The sequence below is a fragment of the Heloderma suspectum genome, chromosome 2, assembly GCF_057233095.1.
Source record: "Heloderma suspectum isolate Gila_16-S chromosome 2, 16-S_ref, whole genome shotgun sequence".
NCBI classification, from domain to species: Eukaryota; Metazoa; Chordata; class Lepidosauria; order Squamata; family Helodermatidae; genus Heloderma; species Heloderma suspectum.
In genome coordinates, this window is record NC_139459.1 from 137,554,722 (window position 1) to 137,573,638 (window position 18,917).

The 18,917-nt window shown below is 47.1% G+C and overlaps 1 protein-coding gene across 4 annotated transcripts in view; it reads right to left on the bottom strand.

Moving 5' to 3' along the window:
• Positions 1 to 18,098, bottom strand: part of FBXO10 (F-box protein 10) — a 44,108-nt gene extending 26,010 nt beyond the window's left edge. The window contains exons 1-3 of one of the 4 annotated variants that reach the window (XM_084834911.1): positions 18,058 to 18,098; positions 5,127 to 5,717; positions 3,340 to 4,197 (exon numbers count right to left, since the gene is read on the bottom strand). In XM_084834911.1, coding sequence (XP_084691037.1) covers positions 3,340 to 4,197; positions 5,127 to 5,711 — 1,443 coding nt within the window. In that variant the 5' untranslated portion in view covers positions 5,712 to 5,717; positions 18,058 to 18,098. Of the gene's footprint in view, positions 1 to 3,339; positions 4,198 to 5,126; positions 5,718 to 8,648; positions 8,796 to 18,057 lie in introns of those variants that run through there. The other 3 variants (XM_084834909.1, XM_084834910.1, XM_084834912.1) reach the window with 3 other exon arrangements.
• Positions 18,099 to 18,917: the final 819 nt, after the last annotated feature.

Consider the following 18,917-nt stretch of genomic DNA (forward strand, 5'->3'; position numbering starts at 1 on the left):
AAATGTAATGAACAGAATGAAATATACAAAGGCCTCTCCCGCAGCCTGTCATTCCCCCCTGGTTCTCGTTCTCTCTCTCCTTTTTTAAAAGGCTTTGAAGAAAGGAACGTTAAATACCATTACCCACATAATGCATTGTTATGCTCAGCTACAGAATGTCCTTCAAGCCAAACTTAAAAGCATTTATGCAAAACAAAACAAACTCATTTCCTAACACTGAAAAGTGTGTGTGTGTGTGTGTGTGTGTGCGCGCGCATGCGCATGCGCATGCATAAAATAAGTCCTCAACCAGTCTTTTTCTAAGACTGCCCAAGCAAAACTAAAGAGGGTTTTCCATTTTTGCCATGCTTCAAATGCAATTCAGTCCCAAAGTGGCTATGATGAAAGGTGCAATGATATGCAAGAAAGCAAATAATCAGAGTTTTGCCATGCACTCTGTTGTCAGAGTGGCGGTCTTCCACTCCTTCAAGTCTTCTCTGCGCTTACCACTTAGGAGACGCATTGCCAGCTTTTAGAATGGTGAAGAAATTGCACAACAGCCGAAAAACCACCAAACGATCTGTGGTGGGAATCACCTGGTGACATGGCGAAGGAGGTGTAGCCATCTGAGGAGCCTCGGAGAGCCGGATTGGGACCCTGGGTGGGCCGGAAGTTCAGCATCCCTATTCTAAAGTATCAAACCCACAGGAAATAGTACCATCTGTCAAGTGTGACACGATGAATCCCTACACACACACAGCCCATGGCAAAGAAGGGGTTTTGAAGGGCCTGCATGGCATACTTTCTCTCAGCCTCAGTTCCCCACCTGTAACAGGGAATAAGAATTACCTATCCTACACCGTATAGGTTGTTTATTTATTATCACATTTATATCCTGCCTTTTCCCCTCTTGCAAGGAAACTAAGGCGGCATACGTGGTCCACCCCCTCTCCATTTTGTGCTCACAACAACCCTGTGAGGTAGCTAGGCTGAGAGTCAGTACTGGCCCAAAGTCACCCAGAGAGCTTCATGGCTGAGTGGGGACTAGAGCCCGTTTCCTGTGAGTCCCAGTCCAACACTCTAACCACATTCTAACCACTACACCACAATGAATGAGACAGTGATCACTGTTTCTCTCACCACCCACCCACCTGTCCAAGTCTTGTAAACCCAGGGGGCTATGAATCAAAACAAAACAAATGGGAATCCAAATTCTGAAACGTACACTCACATAAACAAAGCTTTCGTTTCAGGTCAAAGCATATCTTTAAAAGCCAAGAAACAAACTCCCCCCCCCCTTTCCCCCTTCCTTCTCTCCTTGAAGCGAGAGAGCAGCAAATTATTGACTCGGAACACAAGGCTGAAAGCGCTGCAGGAAAATGCAGGTGTGATCACAAGGCATTTCACCTGCAAACAACAGCTAGGTAATGAATGGTACACAATCTCCCACTTAATGTTTCACTCAAAACCTAAGCCAGCTCTGCATGCAGCTGTCTCATGCCAAAGAACGCCATCTCTCAATTCAGCTTCTGCCCTTTCCCACAGAAAATTTGCCAAGGAACAAATACATTTACAAGACAAAGCGACATTTGGCCCCCATCGGAAAATCTGCAGAGACTGTGCCCCTATTTCCCGTGCTTGTCTATAGTACAGCATTTGCTGTATCGAGACTTCTTCAGCAGCCTGCTTGGAGTGCAGCGCAAGCCATTAATGCAGCCCAGACAGGGTTTCTACATACGCAGGAACCTCCACAGCCTGGCCATTTTGCTTCAGGCCCACATTACACTTTGAATAATTAGGATCCTAAACTCCCATCAACGCTCTAGGCAAACAGTCAGAGGCAAAGGTTTTGTTTTTTTAAAAGGCCAGCGAAGGTTGCTAAGCAAGCAACAGCAGCGAGCTCCCCAGATCGCTGAAAAGACACACAGAGGCTTTAAGACCTAGCCATGCACTGTTACAGACACCATAAATCTTACACTGCTACTCATATGTCTTCCCCAACCCCTTCTGAAACTATCCTGACAGGACTTCTGAATTCTCCTGAGTGGAAACAGCGACCAAGGAGATCTCCCACAGCTCTGCCTTTGTCCCCCGATTTCGTCTCTTAGGAAAGATTTGCACAGCTCCTTCTGAGCTGACGAAGTCACTTTTGTGTGGTGAAGTGGTCTTTGGGAAAGAGCCCCAACATGGTTAAGTTCACCGGGGGGACACACACACAACACAATGTGGGGAGAGAAATGGGACAGTTTCATAAATTGACCTCGCCACAAGAAAACTGAAGGGAGAAAATCTCCTCCTGTTGACATCTGACTACAAGGATGGCTGTGTGAAAACAGCTCCTGAGCCAGGCTTTTGCAATGTCTTACCCACCAATCTAAATGCAGCCCCACCAAGGACTCACGAACCCCCCTACTTTTGCTGCTTAAAAAGTGGGTGGTGGGTTGTGAGTGTGCTTTCGTTCTGGACAGGGCCGGCATCAAGGGTAGGCATGGCCAGGCACCTGCCAAGGGCCCACAGTCCAATAGGGGCCAAGCGACAAGAGCCCCCTTGAATCACTCCTCCTCTTCACCACTGCAGTCTGCCTCTCGCTCTGGCCCAGACAACAGTGGTGGTGAGAAGGAGGAACAGTAGATGCCACGGCCTACTCGCTCCCTGGCTTCCTGCCTCTCGAACAAGCAAGTGCTATCAATAATAACAAAGAGAAGGAGCAAGAGCAGCTGGTGACAACGGTGGTGAGGAGGAGGACTCACTGAGGCAGGGGGCTCATTGAGGGTGCCTTGCCCCAGGGCCCTCAAAAGCCTGGAGCCAGCACAGATTCTGGGGAAGGGTGGAAAAGCTGTAGAATTCAACTTCCTAGTAATCTCAGCTTTCTGTTTTTGTTTTAAAGCAAGTTTCTAGCGGCTATATTTCTATTTATTTATGAATATACAAAGACATGCTTGCAAGTGTGTAGGTGATGTCTGGTGACCTTCTAAGCCAGAGGAGTTGTGGACTAAGATATACAGTGGTCCCAAGGTTGGGGCTTCAATACCCTTCATAGGCCCTTGCCCCTCCAGAACCATGCAAAATCAGGGAAAGAATGCAAATTAGCATAATTTGCATAATTTATACAGGTTGCAGAATTCAGCTTGAAAAATAAAGAAATCCAGAATTATTAGCCTCCAGCTTTCTAGTGATGTGTTTTAAGAGAGCGCAGTCAGGGAGAGATTAGAAGGTTGACATGAAATATCCACAACTATTTATAGGCACAAAGCTCAGGGCTGTTAAGATGTCAGCCTTAAAAGGAAAAATGTAGCTGAACACCACTGTTTGTTTAATCATGGCATGCAAGATTAAATTGCTCTCCGTCTTTTACGGCACCTTACTGTTTTGTATGCATCGCACAGCATAGGTCAAGTCCCTGAAGATGCTCCCTTCCACTCTGGCTTGCCCCTGAGAGCAAAGAAAGACTCCACCCTTCCCATCCCTGAAAAGGCACTTCCGAATGAAGCACCCTTGCACAGAATTGGCAAGCAACTGGGCCTCCTTGTCTTTCGGCAGCTCCTGAGGCAGTGTTTTTAGCTCATAGTCATTCTGAAGGGCTGTTAAGCCATTGGTTTGTGGCCAGCCGTGAATCACTTTGGCCAGCATGTGGCTCAGGCTATGGGCCTGGTAAGGCAATTTGTACAGAGACTCGTCGTCATCCTCATTCTCGCTGCTGATGCTCAGTTCACTGTCACTAGAATCTGTGTCCATGGTCGTGGCCTCCTCTTTGTGTGCCAGGTTAAGGCCTCCGGCAACATCGTTCTCCTCCTCACAGCCTCTCTTTGGCACGGCTTGACTCTGCGAAGCGGGAAACACGGTACTGGGGTCCCCACCTACCACAATTTCACAGGTCCTTGCATTCTTCATGGGCAGGTGCCCCCGGCTTTCGAACTTTGACGCGCTGTAAAGGGGCGGCTCCAGCGTCTGCAGTAGGACAGAGCGGGATTTTGCCAACGTGGTCAAGTGTTTGCAGGCCCAGTTCCTGTCCAAAGACGGGCAACCTTCTACTGTCACAGAGGCGTTTTCACTCCCAAGAAACTCACAGTTTTCCAGGAGGCAGATAGCCACGCCGTGGAAACTGATGCTGGACTGGTTGAAAGTGCAGAATTTCACCTGGCAGGTTCCTGGGGCATGAATCTGCAGCTGACTGTTCTCAAAGTTGCAGTTGTCAAACTGGACGTGACCTGAGGTTGTCTAAGGGGAAAGAAGGAAACCAGATCAACCCATTTTACAGTAACAAACATTGTAAGACCAAGCAGCAAAATTGGAGGATCAACAATTGTCTGCAACTTTCTTCTTCCCGGTGGTCCCAAGAGTGCTGAAACTTGAAAGCTGGCAGAGCCCCATTTGAATATCTGCAAACCTTTCTTCTCCATATCACCTCAAGGCTCTGACTATGCAGACATCTTGACTACAACATGCAATCAGCCTTATTCCCCCACCCGCACCCCTGCCTACCTGCTTTTTGTAACATCTTGCCCGATGAAGAGATCTGGAGATCTTGGAAGCTTGCACATTGTTTGTGATCTTTGCATTGGCCTACTAAAGGTATAACACTTTATGGATTTTGGAATTTTCCTTATGGCCAACATGGCCTCCTTTATTTTTTGTAAACAGTTCAAGAGATTCCAAGAGGACTTGACCCCCAAAGAAATCCAACGGAGCCTGACCTCAAGTAGACACGTGATCTCTCAGTTCACTTTCAGCCTTCTACCTGTGTTGGGGGGATTGCAGGAAGGAGCACGTGACTAATGCATGCTCCCAGCCTAACCCTGGGTAGGAACCAAGTATCGGTTCTGCACCAGGACCAGCCCGTGAAATGGAAATCACCGTGCCCTTGGGCAGCTCTCATTCAATTCATAAGGAGAGCCTTCCTCGACCTGGCACCTTCCAGGTGTGTTGGACTACAACTCTCATCATCTCCAGCCATGATGGGAGTTGTACTCCAGCCCATATGGAGGCTGCTGTGTCGGGAAAGGCTGCCTTAGGGCCTGCACAGGAGAACCTCCAAGTGGATCGTGCCTCTTGCTTCAGGCTGAGCTGTCTCCCACTCTGCTATATCGATAGTGCCCCAAGATTTGCCGTTTCGAGGTCCGTGCATTCTTGACTGCATTCACACTCACCTTATAAACAACTGGCGTGAACCAGGCGGGCATGAAGACCACATTGCATAACCTCATGGTTGGACAGTGCTGGTCAAAGCTCACCAGGAGAGCCACGTCGCCGAGCTTGCCCTTCCCCATAATTTCTACGGGGGCCTTGAGGAAGATCTCACTCTGCTCCTCGTACACCCCGGGCAACAGTACAATTCTGTCATAGCTGCTGGCCGACAGCAAGGCGCTCCTCAGGCTGTCGAACTCACAGCCGGGCCCGACACAAAGGACCCGCCGGTCCTTCTTCCTTCGGAACAAGTGGAAGCAGGTGGAGGATTCCAGGTCTTGGCTGTTCTTGGTCCAGGTTCTGGATGCCAGGTAGTGCTGCTTGAAGGCTTCCCTCCACGACCAGGGCTCCACGTCAGGCTGGTTGGGCCAGTTGGGATGCCGGCACTCGATGCAGCCCAGGCACAGCTGCCGCCACCGGGTGTTGTCCAGGCTGAGGATGAGCTCATACCACGCTCTGCACACCAAGCTGCAGCGGCCGAGGTCAGGGAGGCGCAGGTAGGACAGTATCAGGCGCCACAATTCCAGTGGGAGCCCACTGATCTCCATAGCCACCTATGGATGCCAGGGCACAAAGACCAGGATTAAAAAGAACGTTGGCCTGCGGCTGTATTACCATCTGGATTTAACAGCACGCTCTGCGTCGGCTTTTTCAGAAGATCCCCAGGGTACACGAATTAGATGGGGGAGAACACGTCAGTCCCAGGAGCCAGATCTACCCCTCCTGGGGTCCAATCCAACCTTTGGGGTTCTGCAGATTGCCCCCTTCCCCAGCCGCACCCTCTTCCCCTCAACCGCTGACCATTTGGTGGTTTCCCAGTATTTGTTCAGCCTCCTCCCCTTCTAAAAGGCTGAAAAGCCTCTCCTAAAGCTTATTTACTGGCAGTCAGAGCTTTAAGCTAAAATATATGATATTTTTTATATGTTGGCCTTGCCTACTTTGCCTTTGGCCACACCCACTTTGCCTTCAGTCCCGCCCACCACTAGAATGCAGCTCCCTGAGAGCAAAGAGGAGGATGAATTTGGAAAAAGTGTATGGGGCCAGAAAATGGTCATTGTGATTGACTTTCCAACAAGACCTTGTGAGGTCTTTCAAACTAACCTGAACGATGATATACTCGGAAATGCTTATATTAATGTCTCAGTTCAACAACAGTTTTAAACACATGTGTGACAGAGCTGAAAGAAAGTTGGCTTTCCAACCCCAACCCCACTTTGAGGCTGGTTCATACACTCACTGCGTCCACTGACGTAATGGAGGTGTATGTTCCCACACAATGCGTATACAATAATAGGCATTTTTTATCCTCGGTACAAGGGGTGTGTGTGGCAGAAATCTAGCAAACTAAACATACATATGAAGGCCTTGAGTCACACATTAGGAGCTTTAAGGAGGAAGTAGCTCTGGGGGTCTGTATGGTGGGAGGAAAAGGCTTCTATTTCAGGATGAGACTTCCTGTGGGATCTCAACTCACGTAACATTTCATTAGAGAAATACATTTCCCTCTTTGCACCTTTGCACTTTATAAATAGTCACAGCAAACCATGTTATTGTGTGTGGGACATTATTTCTGGAAATGCTGGAAGAGTCTGTGACTATCAGTCACATTGGGCTGAACCAACAGAAGAGGGTTGCAGAATCCACACCACCTTCTGACGCAAGGATAATAACAGGCCAGGCTCGAATTTAATTTAAAGGACAGCACAATTGGATTAAAAGAGAGGCCTTTCCCACAGACAAACATCTATTTGGGTCTCTTCACACCAGCTGATAAGCAATATAAAACTTTCCATGGCTCCCTGATAAAAAGCTGTGTGTAACTCACACACAAAGGGGCCTCCCCTTCCTCTCATCCCCCTTTACCCTCCCAAGCCCCCCCAAATCTTCAGTAGAGACCCTCTAAAGAAGTGGGGGGTGCATGGGGGGAGCTGCAGGGGGATGGGGAATCTGTTCTGCTAGTGGATGGGCAGCATTAGATACTGCCCTGTCTCTTGTCACCCAGACTGGTGAACAGATTCTGTGCATTATCACAGATTGGGGGCAGGGAAAAGAAAAGCATTTCTTTTGGCTTTTATTCCCAGAGGTTTAAGCCAAGCCAAGCCGGTTTTTCATACATAAGCAAATACTTAAAATGAATTTGACTTCAAAATATTTACATGCTAGATGTTGGATTGATGGGCTTGAGGGCCCTGGGCAAGAGAACTTCAGTGGCCTAGATGAGGTGTGCAAAGAGAAAACCCCAGAGTCCTCTATATGAGTCATCTGGGCAAACAAACCAATCTGTACACCAAATTCTTTTTTTTACTGCACCATCTCCCAACTGTTCGTCGTGTTACTAACGGATAGCCTCACCATTTCCCATCAAAAACAACAGAAGGAGTCTTGTGGCTCCTTAAAAACCTAGCACATTTATTATTGCATAAGGCAAACATTTGTGGACTAGAGTCCATATCCTCTCCCCCAGTCTCTTGGTCTACCTACACAAGATGACACCTTCATATTCTGAGTTAATCCGGAATAACTCCCTGGATCTGGATCTACCACCGATAAGGTAAATTAATGTATGCAGTTGAATGGTGGCGTAGACATTCTCATATAAACAAACAAAACTCCTAATTCACCTAGAGGTGTGCATTACAAGTGTGCAAAATAAAACCCAACCTTTGGTTACCCTAACTGCAAGTACAAGATGGTTAATAGGAAGCCTAATTACGACTAAAAAGAAAGCAAAGATCATGCAATCCCTTTGTTTAAGGTTATTGCTTGCCTTCCTCCAGCCTCATCAGTGGATCCCCTCTTAGTATCGATCCCCCCTGCCTCCCTCTGGCCCAGACTAGACGGGGGCGGGAGAGGGCAGGATTGAAGGCAAGTGTTTTTTAGAAGTGCAAGCTGAAAGTTGTATGGACTTCCCTAACAAAACCTCATCAGTATGTCTTTAAACACCTTAATTAACGCCTCCTACGTCTAGGATCCGTTTCCTGCCCGCACCCCCCTAAAGAAAGAAGCAAGACCTCTTCCAGCATTGGTAAGCCTCTAACATTTTAAGGATATGCTTAACGTATTAAAATTTATATTTTTATTAACTCCTGTGCTGTACTATATTAATAACAAACCCAGCAGTCATGCAACGTGTCCGATACACCTTTGTTGCACTGAAAGTCTGCTGAATAAAAACTACCGAGATCATCCTGAAATGTGGGATGCCCACGGTGGTTGTTTCGGTATATCGGGGATCGAGGCTCTGGACACAAATGACCTCCCCCCGCCCCCGAACCTGAAATCAGGACAACAGGCAAACCGCCGTAACCAAAGCGCACCCACGTTAGCAAGCCGATGCACATTTTGCGCCCCGATCCTAGCCGTGTTTATTCAGCAGCCTTTCTGCGTTCTACCTGGGGGCTTTCCTCCCGGGGAGGCGAGCAGAGTCGCACGGATCATCCCGATCCGAAACTGTTGCCCAGAAATAAAGAGGTAAAATTGCCCACCTTCCTCTGACCGACCTCATCTGCAGAGCGCAACGGGGTCGCGCCGCCAAACTTTCCCAGGAAAAACGGGCTAAGGCACGAGAAGGCTCCAGCGCCGAGAGCTCCGCGACCCTCCCGCTCGCCCCATTACGGCGCCCCGGCCGCTCTGCCCGCAGCTGCACGGTCGCCACGGCAAGGGGAAGGAGAACACCCCGGGATGGGAGCCCCTCCTCCCCGCGGCAGCGCGCACGGGCGTCCAGATCATAGAGATCTTCCACGGGAAGGGAGGCGGAGGGGAAAAGGGGGCGAGCATTTCCTCGGGATCTCTGTCGTGACGGTCACATGACTTCGGCGCGGCGGGATCCTCGGGATTCTTCCTCAGCCGAAGCCCGGCCTCGATCACTCGCAAGCGGGCGACTTGGATTGCAACGGGTTTTCTTTCCAAGTTGTCAGGTCCCTGGCACTTAGAAGCCCCGCAGGACTCGCTGGGGCATTCTGCTTCCACGAGACACGCGTGGGCGGGGACTGTAGCACCCCAAGCCAGGCACGCGTGCTTGGGGGCGAGGAGCGCTCCGTTCAGCGGGGCTTGGGATTCCCGGGAAGGGGTGCGAGCTTCGATGTTAGAGCCACGCGGCCGGGCTATATGGCTGAAGGAGGGGTCTCTTCTTTTAAAGTTTCGTATTCCCACATGAAAAGGAGAACGTGAAGAATCGTTCAGGTTCTCGCGTATTTCTATTATTTATTTAATAAACGCATATGCAAATATGAGCGACGCTGCAAATGCCAGCTTCTGATTTTCCTAACAGAACCCAGCCAGTGTGTAGAGGGGTTAGAGCACGGGTGCACTACCTTTTTGGCCCCAGGGGCCGCATGGAATACTGGGCTGGGGATCATGGGTCTCTCTCTCTCGCTCGCACACACACACACACACACGCATTACAGTGATCCTGATACAGGTAGCTCTTTCCTCGCTGCTAGCAGGGGCAGGAAGAGTGATCTCTATGAGGTCTAGGGGAGAGAGTGGAGAATATATGCAGGAGAGGGGGATTCAAGGAGGGGATCAGGGAAGCTGTGGGGTGCATGCAGCCCACAGGCCGCAACTTGTGCACCCCTGGGTTAAAGTGTCAGACTAGGACTTGAGAGACCTGGGTTCAAATCTCCACTCAGACATGTAGCTCACTCGGTGAACTTGGGCAAGTAACCAGCGCTTAGCATTACCTACCTCACAGGGTTGTTGTGACAATGACATGGGAGAGGGGCCATGTATGCCACCTTGAGCTCCTGGGGGGAAAGGTGGTATATAAATGTAATAAATAGTTAATAAATGAACACACCCCAAAGTTACCTTTTCCTTTGGACACTTCAAACTAGCAATCCTGATGACAAAAATAAACGAGAGAGACATCCACTGGCTCTGGAAGGTGTGTGGAGTGCAACTAAGAACACAAAAAAATCTATGGTATGGTCTTCCTTAACTTGCTTCTTTATGGCTCTGAGATTTGAATGTTTTATTGACACCATTTTAATCAGTGGGATGGCTTCCATTCACCAGATCAGATCCATTTATAAAATGGTGATACAGGATTCCTAACACAGAGGTTTGAAAAGATGTAGAATCCCTGGCATCGAGAGCACGCTTATCAGGTTCAGTTTCATTGGGTCTCTGATGTACCTAAAATGGTGCTCTAGGCTGTAGTCATCTGCACAGAGGAGCTCATTCTACAGTTCTACCTATCCTTAGATACAAAGACACTCTGGAGGTGAACCTTATGATAGATACCAATACTTGGGAGCTTAAACAGGCTTGGACGGAGAGGTCCATCCACAAAGGCCTTATTTGAGGAGCAATGCATGCAATCTCTACCAGATAACTGAACACACCATAGGGCCAATATTGTGAACATTATCCCTTACGCTATGTATATATTTGTAATGTATGCAAACAGGTCTGCCAGTCTATTATTGGGCTTATATCTCAGGCAAGGAGCAATTAGAACAAAGGATTTAAACCAAGAATGGCTGGATGTCCTGCTGCAGAGACAGGGAGAGAGATTATTCATTTGCTTGTATAGCGCTACCAGTCTATATGGCATTTATAGCATAAGAATAGACAGTTCCTTGTCTCAAGATGCTTATAATCTACATATGAAACCGGGTTATGCAGAGCCAGACCATTGATTCATCTAGCCCAGTACTGTCCACTGTGCCTGGTGGGGGTTCTCAAGCAGTCCCTCCCCTGGCCCTTTAATTTTAAAAATTATACTCTGCCTTTTGACACCCCCCCAAAAGGTGGTTCATAATGAACAAAAAGACAATGTGTCAAGAATAAAACAAAGAGCTAAAAATCAGAGCTAATTAAAAACATGCAACAGCAGGGATGAAAAACTAAAAAAAAATGCTTGGCAAAACAAAAAAGGTATTGCAGCTCACTGAAAAGCTACTGAACAGTCTTCCCAAAGGAGGGAGTTCCACATCCTGGCTGCCACCACTGAGAAGGCCCATGGCCCAGCCAGCCTGCCTACTGCTGGCTGTGATGTAGATCAATGCCTTTGATGAAGAATGCAAGGGGCTTTTGCCGGAGATCCCTTAACTAAAGATATAAATAATAGTTTTAAAAAGCTCTCATGGATAGCTCCATGAGAAAAATAATGCAAGGGTGGGGGACTTATTAAAATGGTTCACCCCCAGAGGCTAATGGATTCAATGGATTCCAGAGGGCTCTGGGGGATTTTCCTGCTGGTATGGCTGGTGCTCCTGTCAAAGCCCAGGTCGCTCTGTGGAATTCAGAGATGACTCGGGTGGTTGACACGATTGCGCCCAAGCGCCCTCTCCTTCTAAGCAGAGTCCAGCCAGCTCCTTGGTATACACCTGAGCTGAGGGCAATGAAGCAAGAGGGGAGACGGCTAGAACGCAGGTGGAGGAAAACTCGTGCTGAGTCTGACCGAACACAGGTAAGAGCCCACTATCGAGCCTACTCTGTGGCGGTGAGGGTGGCAAAGAGACAGTTCTTTTCCACCAGCATTGCATCTTCTCAGTGTCATCCAGTGGAGATTTTCTGAGTGGTTCATGGCCTGTTACATTCTGGGCCAGGGAGAGAGATGGTGGAACCCTCGGTGGCACGCTGTGATAAGTTTGCAAGGCACTTTGAAGATAAAGTCGCTCAGATTCGTCATGAATTGGACACCACCATTAATGCAGTTCCATTGGTAGAGGCGTTCAGAGTACCGTCTGGTCCAGTTTCATTGGATGAATTTCAGTTACTGAGGCCTAAGGATGCGGACAAGGTGCTTGGCCAAGTCCAATTGACCACTTGTGTGCTTGACCCTTGCCCTTCATGGCTTATTAAATCAAACAAGGAGGGGATGTCCAGCTGGGTCCAGGAGGTTGTATATTCCTCCTTGAGAGAGGGAGTGGTGCCTGCCACATTAAAAGAGGCGGTAATTAGACCACTCCTGAAAAAGCCTAACCTGGACCCAGAGGATGTTAACAATTATAGGCCAGTGGTCAACATCCCCTTCCTGGGCAAGGTGCTTGAGCGGGTGGTTGTAGGACAGCTCCAGGCACTGTTGAATGAAACAGATTATCTAGATCCATTTCAATCAGGCTTCAGGCCTAGTTTTGGAATGGAAACTGCCTTGGTCGCCCTGTGGGATGACCTCTGCCGGGAGAGGGATGGGGGAGTGCAACCCTGTTGATTCTCCTGGACCTCTCAGCAGCTTTCGATACCATCGACCATGGTATCCTTCTGGATAGGTTGTCTGGGTTGGGAGTTGGAGGCACTGCACCGTGGTGGTTCCGCTCCTACTTGGAGGGCCAATTCCAGAAGGTGGTGCTGGGGGATTATTGCTCTGTGCCATGGCAATTGTGCCATGGGGTTCCACAGAGCTCTATTTTATCCCCTATGCTGTTTAACATCTACATGAAACCACTGGGGGAGGTTATCCGGAGGTGTGGGCTGAGGTGCCATCAATATGCAGATGACACCTAGCTCTACCTCTCTGATCAAACCCAGGTGAACCAGTGGCTGTTCTGAATCAGTGCCTGGGCATGGTAATGGACTGGATGAGGGCTAATAAACTGAAACGCAATCCAGACAAGACGGAGGTACTGTTAGTGGGTGGTTCGTCTGCCCGGCTAGGTGATATTCAACCTGTTCTGGAGGGGGTTGCACTCCCTGTAAAGGATCACATTCGTAGTTTGGGCGTGCTCTTGGATCCAGAACTGTCACTTGAGGTGAACTCAGTGGCGCAGAGCACTTTTTATCAGCTTAGGCTGTATACCAACTACACCCTTATCTGGACAGAGATAGCCTAGCTACAGTTATCCATGCTCTGATAACTTCTCGTCTGGATTACTGCAATGCGTTATACGTGGAGCTGCCTTTGAAAACGGTCCGGAAACTTCAGCTGGTCCAAAATAGGGCAGCAAGATTGTTAACAGGGACTGGTCAGCGAGCTCATATTATGCCAGTACTTTTCCAGCTGCACTGGCTGCCAGTCCATTTCCAGGCCCAATTCAAAGTGCTGGTATTAACATTCAAAGCCTTTAACGGCTTGGGGCCAGATTATCTGAAGGATCGCCTCCTCCCATATGTGCCTGCCCGGACCTTAAGATCATCCTCAAAGGCCCTTCTCCGTGAGCCCCTGCCAAAGGAAGTGAGGTGGGTGGCTGGTAGGAGGAGGGCTTTTTCTGCTATGGCACCCCGGCTCTGGAACGAGCTCCCTAGTGAGGTTCGCCTGGCACCTACACTGTATTCCTTTCGGCGCCAGGTGAAGACCTTTTTATTTTCCCAGGCATTTTAGCATTCTAAACTTTTAGCTTTGCTGTTTTAAATTTGTATTTTAAACTCCTGCACAGCTGCTAGGTTTTATTGTGGTTGTATTGTTATATTGTGGTTTTAATATTGTATATATTTTAAATTGTTTTATCGTGTGCTGTTTGGTTTTAATTTTTGTGAACTGCCCAGAGAGCTTCGGCTATTGGGTGGTATAGAAATGAAATGAAATAAATAAAAATAAATTGTTTGTGGTTTACAAACGATGGTTTGTTAGCGCAGGTGGGTTGACACAATACAACAATCCACGATTCAACAATCACCCATGGTTCAATGACCACCCATGCTCAACCCATACTCTGGCTTTGTCGCGTTGTGCGAACCAGGTCTGAGGATTTAACCTGGGACCTTCTGATTGCAAGCCATTTACTCTACCTCCCACCCATAGCTATTGTTTGATGATTGCATAGCAGACATCTGTCCACTCAAAGAAAGGGTGTTGTGGCACTTTAGAGACTAATGTTGATTGCAATCAGACTTTTATTGTTCATGGCACATTAAATTAGTTATGTCTTTTTTTTCAGTAACACAAAGGGTTGCTACTCTTGAGCTGAAATCTGAGTGCAAATTTTGAGAGTTTGGGGGCATAACCACCAGATGGCAGTCAAAGCTCATTGCATTAATGTATCAGTCAGTTTCGATTACATTAGATTTAGGCTGCAACCTATGCTGAGTTTTCCTGGAACTAAGTCTCATTGAATACACATCTGAGTAAATACACATAGGGTTGCACTATTTGGAAGAAATCAGTAAAAAGCTAGAGTACCTATAAAAGCAGTGTATAAATATTCTAACGTAAGTAAACTAAGTTAAAGGTTGCTCAGTCCCAGGCTGTATAATCCAAATGTAAGTGTTAAGGTAGAATTAGGGCAGTACATTTTGTCACAATATAATGCTAAGGCAGTGGTTTTCATACTGCGTTTCACAAGATTATGGGGTTCCACAGAAGTTTATCAAGAGTTCCTCAAGTGGTGCATAAACTACCTGAAATAAAACTTTCCACAATGGCCAACCTTCTCCCGCTATACATAGCTGTAAGAAAGCGTGGGGGTGCCTTAATTTAGGGCAGGAGTAGGCAACTTGTGGCCTTCCAGATGTTTTGGCTTTCAACTCCCCTCAGCCCTTGTCAACATAGCCAGTGGTGAAGGATGATGGGAGTTGAAGCAAAAACATCTGGAGGGTCACAAGTAGGCCACTCCTGCTTTAGGGGACATACCTCCACGAGTGGAGGTACAACACGTGCTGTTGTTTTTATATTAGACCAGCCTTCCCCAACCTGGTGCCCTCCAGATATGTCAGACTACAATTCCCATAATTCCCAGCCAGTTGGTCTGGCTGGAGATTATGGGAATTGTAGTACAACACATCTGGAGGGCACCAGGTTGGGGAATGTGGTATTGACCGTATTTATTATTAATTTTAGATAGAAAAATTGGGTAACATTCTTAGATATCCATAATTAAATAATTCTAGGGATTACAACTACACTTTCCATTCCAGCAATCATGATAGGCCTGACCACCCCTCCCCTCATGCAGACTGAAAGCATGCCCCAGAATGCACCTGCATCTCTTGCAGGTGCATTCTAGGGCATGAGGTTCATGACAGATGTACAGGCATTCTACCACTGGCAAATCAAGGGGGGGGGAAATATTGGTTTGATGAGGGGAGGAAGAGATTATTTGGTGTGGATTTCTGTCTCCAAAGTTAGTCACATTGCTAGAAGTTATTTGCCAGAAAGGATAGAAATATTTGCACCTAGCAATCATTCAACATGTATCAGCTTTCTACCACAGGTACTATCTTGCCTTGACTAACAGCTGAATAAATGAAATTAACTATCCTGCAGTCAGGACTTCGTATATGCATTTTGTTACCACTGCTTGTGGGTAGAAGTACATTCTGGTTTTACCAGTTTAACAAGCCTGTGGAAAAAGAAACCCCTTGCTGTCACCTCACCATCAACGAACAGGAAAGGCCCAAACTAGTATCTGTTTTTCAGATTCTTATGTTTGTTATGATTATTTCTTTCTTTTAAAAATATTTCTAATTATTTTTCCATTAAACAGATACACAAAACATTTAACAATATTTTAGAGTACAAGAGGTTATTATACCGAATAAACATCCAGATTCAGTTTTGTAGTGCCAAAGTTACACTAGATAGGAAGAGTTGCACAAGGTATATATTTAAATCTGAAGACATTACATCTCTCCAAAACAATCTCTATGGCTATGATTATTTCTAATAGATTTGTTGCAGTTGCTTTGTACAAATTTTACTTTGTTCGCTGATCTGCATATGATCATGGGGGGATAGAAATACTATAAATGTAAAAAATAAATATACTTGAAGAGCTAGCCAGAATAGACAAAACAATTTTAGTCGTCACACATAACTGACACCTTTGAAGATTAAAAAATAGTAAGTCAACCATGTTGGTCTACCAGAACAAATCAATGGAGTGGAATGGACATTTATGATTTTTCAAAAGCTAAATTAGACTTTGGATTGGAATTCCTAGCCCTCATAACTCAAATCTACTCCACATCTACTGCAACCATTCACACAAATGGAACAGATGTCCATTTGTTCCCGCTGGGACAAGGCACTAGACAAGGATGCTATTGCCTAAGGGTGCAATCCTATGCATGTTTAGACAGAAAAAAGCCCTATAACTCCCAGCATGCCCCAGCCAGCCTGCTGGGAATTATAGAGCTTTTCTCTGTCTAAACATGCATTGGATTGCACCCTAAATTGTTTGCAATAGTAATAGAAGTCCTGGCCAATGCCATATGGTCCAGTCTCAAATTATGAGTAAGAATGCAGGCATCACATAACTTGCTTAGTCTCTTTGCAGATGATATTATGCTGGTACTCCACGACCCAACAGTTGTCACCCCTGAAGAAAACGCTGCGACTTCCAGCTAGTTGCAGGCTAGCTGGGATAAACTATGCTAAATCAGAGCTGATTCATCTTAACAAGCCACTAGAACAGGGGTGTCCAACTCCTTTCAGCCCAAGGGCCAAATTCAATTTTGGAGAAGCTCTGAGGCCACATTCCAGTGATGGGAGCCTGGGAGTGGGGCAAAGGCAAAACGGGGCAGGTCCAAATGCAAATGTGGGAATAAAGATACCAGCATATTTTATCTTAAAGCTCTTACTGCTAATAACTAAAGAGAGGCATTTCAACCATTATAATGGGGAAACTACCAAATGAACAGTGGTTGGAGGAAAGCAGATAGGGCCAGGGGAAAGCGGCATGGCCTTTTGGGGAATTCCAGAGGGCCAAACTGGGACCCCAGGCTGTCTGGGGAACGCTGGGAGTTGTAGGACTTTTTTCTGTCTCAACGTGCATAGGATTGTACCATAAGAGGCTACACAGAATTCAGGACCCAGTGGAGAAGTGGCGATCCATCACAGAGGCAGCTTTAACTGATCAGATGGGAAAGGTGCAAGTGGGATGGTTTCAGAAGATGCAGAGAAAGTGTGCTTCCAGATAAGGCTTTTATGATGTCATTGCCCTGCCTCATTCGCTGAATTTTTCGGGGAGTCCAGACATCATTTCACACTCATAAGCCTCCCGTATTTTCCCAAAGCTTCTTCCATCTTTTTTCTTGCTGCTGAAAATCCGTTAAGGAAGAAAATACAGAATAGCTGCACGATCCCGTCTAATTATTAGAACTAAGACCCCTCAGTCTGGAAGCACACCAGGACCTTTGTGAAGAAATTAGCTCTCATTAGAGTTTGGGTCACTAACTGCGTTTGAACTGCAGTGTTATCAAGCAAACAGAAATATTAAAAGAGGCTGTGTCTATTATTTACCCTTCCTTATTAACAAAACAAGTGGCAGTTTAGAAGGGTTTAAAAACCACCTGGGAAAATGACATCGGTTATCCTATTTCTGAAACTAGTTGGAATAAGGTGCGGCACCCACAGCCATTTAAAACCATTTCTGCTAAACTTAAGGAGGCCATCATCAAAGCAATACACAGATGGCACTGTACCCCTGCAAAATTACATTGCATAAATTAGTCCCTCTTCTCCAGAGCTGTAGGGGGTGCAACAGCATTGACACATGGATCCATCTGTGGTGGAAATGCTCCCATTTCAGGGTCTCTGGGCATAGCCCTGCCCACCAAACCCATATTTCTGGGGTTGGTTTACAAAAATTTGGAAAAGAGCACTGGTAGAATGATTACCCCATCACTGTAGGCTCATCTGAGGTAACTCCACACACGATCCCTTTATTGAGACTTGGTTTCCATGTTTGCATTCATCAGCAGAGTTCTCCAAGACCACAAGCTGCCAAAGTCATAAAAATCCTTCTGGATTGATTTCATCAAATAATGCACGTTATCACTTCATGTTGGAATCCCAGAAGATGACTACCATGTGGTCCAACAATACATTCCCTCACGATGCAGAGGACACACAATTTGTTTATTTGTATTTGGTTGATAAATCAATAAAAATTATATTAACCCTCAAATGGAATTAAAATATGGTAAAACAGAGAAGCTGTCAACACCAACCAGTGAAGGCAACTGAATGTTGTTTAACAACAAAGGTTGCAATCCTATACACCCACTTACCTGGAAGTTGTCTCCATTGAACTCAGTGGTGCCTACTTCTGACTAGATATGCACAGGATTGTGCTGAAAGTCTTGTGGCCCCTTAAAACACTAAGGGTGAAATCCTATGCATGTTTAGACAGGAAAAAAGTCCTACAATTCCCAGCATGCCCCAGCCAGCTGGCTGGGGCATGCTGGGAGTTGTAGGACTTTTTCCTGTCTAAACATGCATAGGATTGCACCCTAACATATTTATTAAGCTTTCATGGACTAGAGTCCACTTCATCAAATATTGATGCTGGAAACTGAGTGCTGCAATAGGAAGGGCAGACGGCTTGACTCTCTTAGCTCTCAATTTCAATCCCCTGATTTAATCAGTATATATTTTATGGATGATACAGATATCCCCTGGCACAATTATACAAGTTTAGCTACCAGCAAATTCAGGGGTGTGTTTGAAAATGTGAGGCCAACACAGAGAAGGCTGAGAGTTATGCAAGGCTCAGAGCTGGTGTCAAAGGCTGGCATGGCTGGACACCTGGCCAAGGGCCCACACCTTATCAGGGGGCCCACTGAGACGAGCTTGTTCACCCACCTCTTGCCCTGGCCCAGAGGGAGCGAGCAAACAAGCAAACAGAAGGGGTGTGAAGGAGTAGCGGCAGCTGCCACCGCCTGCCTGCTCACCGGCTCTGGCCTCGGCACGCAAGCAGCGGCTGGCGGCGGTCGGCTGACCGAGCGAGGGGCCAATGAGAGCGCCTTGCCCAAGAGCCCCGCAGAACCTGGGGCCGGCGCTGGCAAGGCCGCCACGCCTTTCCCGTCACTAAAGGCCAAACGCGGAGCCTTCGTTCGCGGGCGGCCCCACTGGCCAACACTCGAGGTCT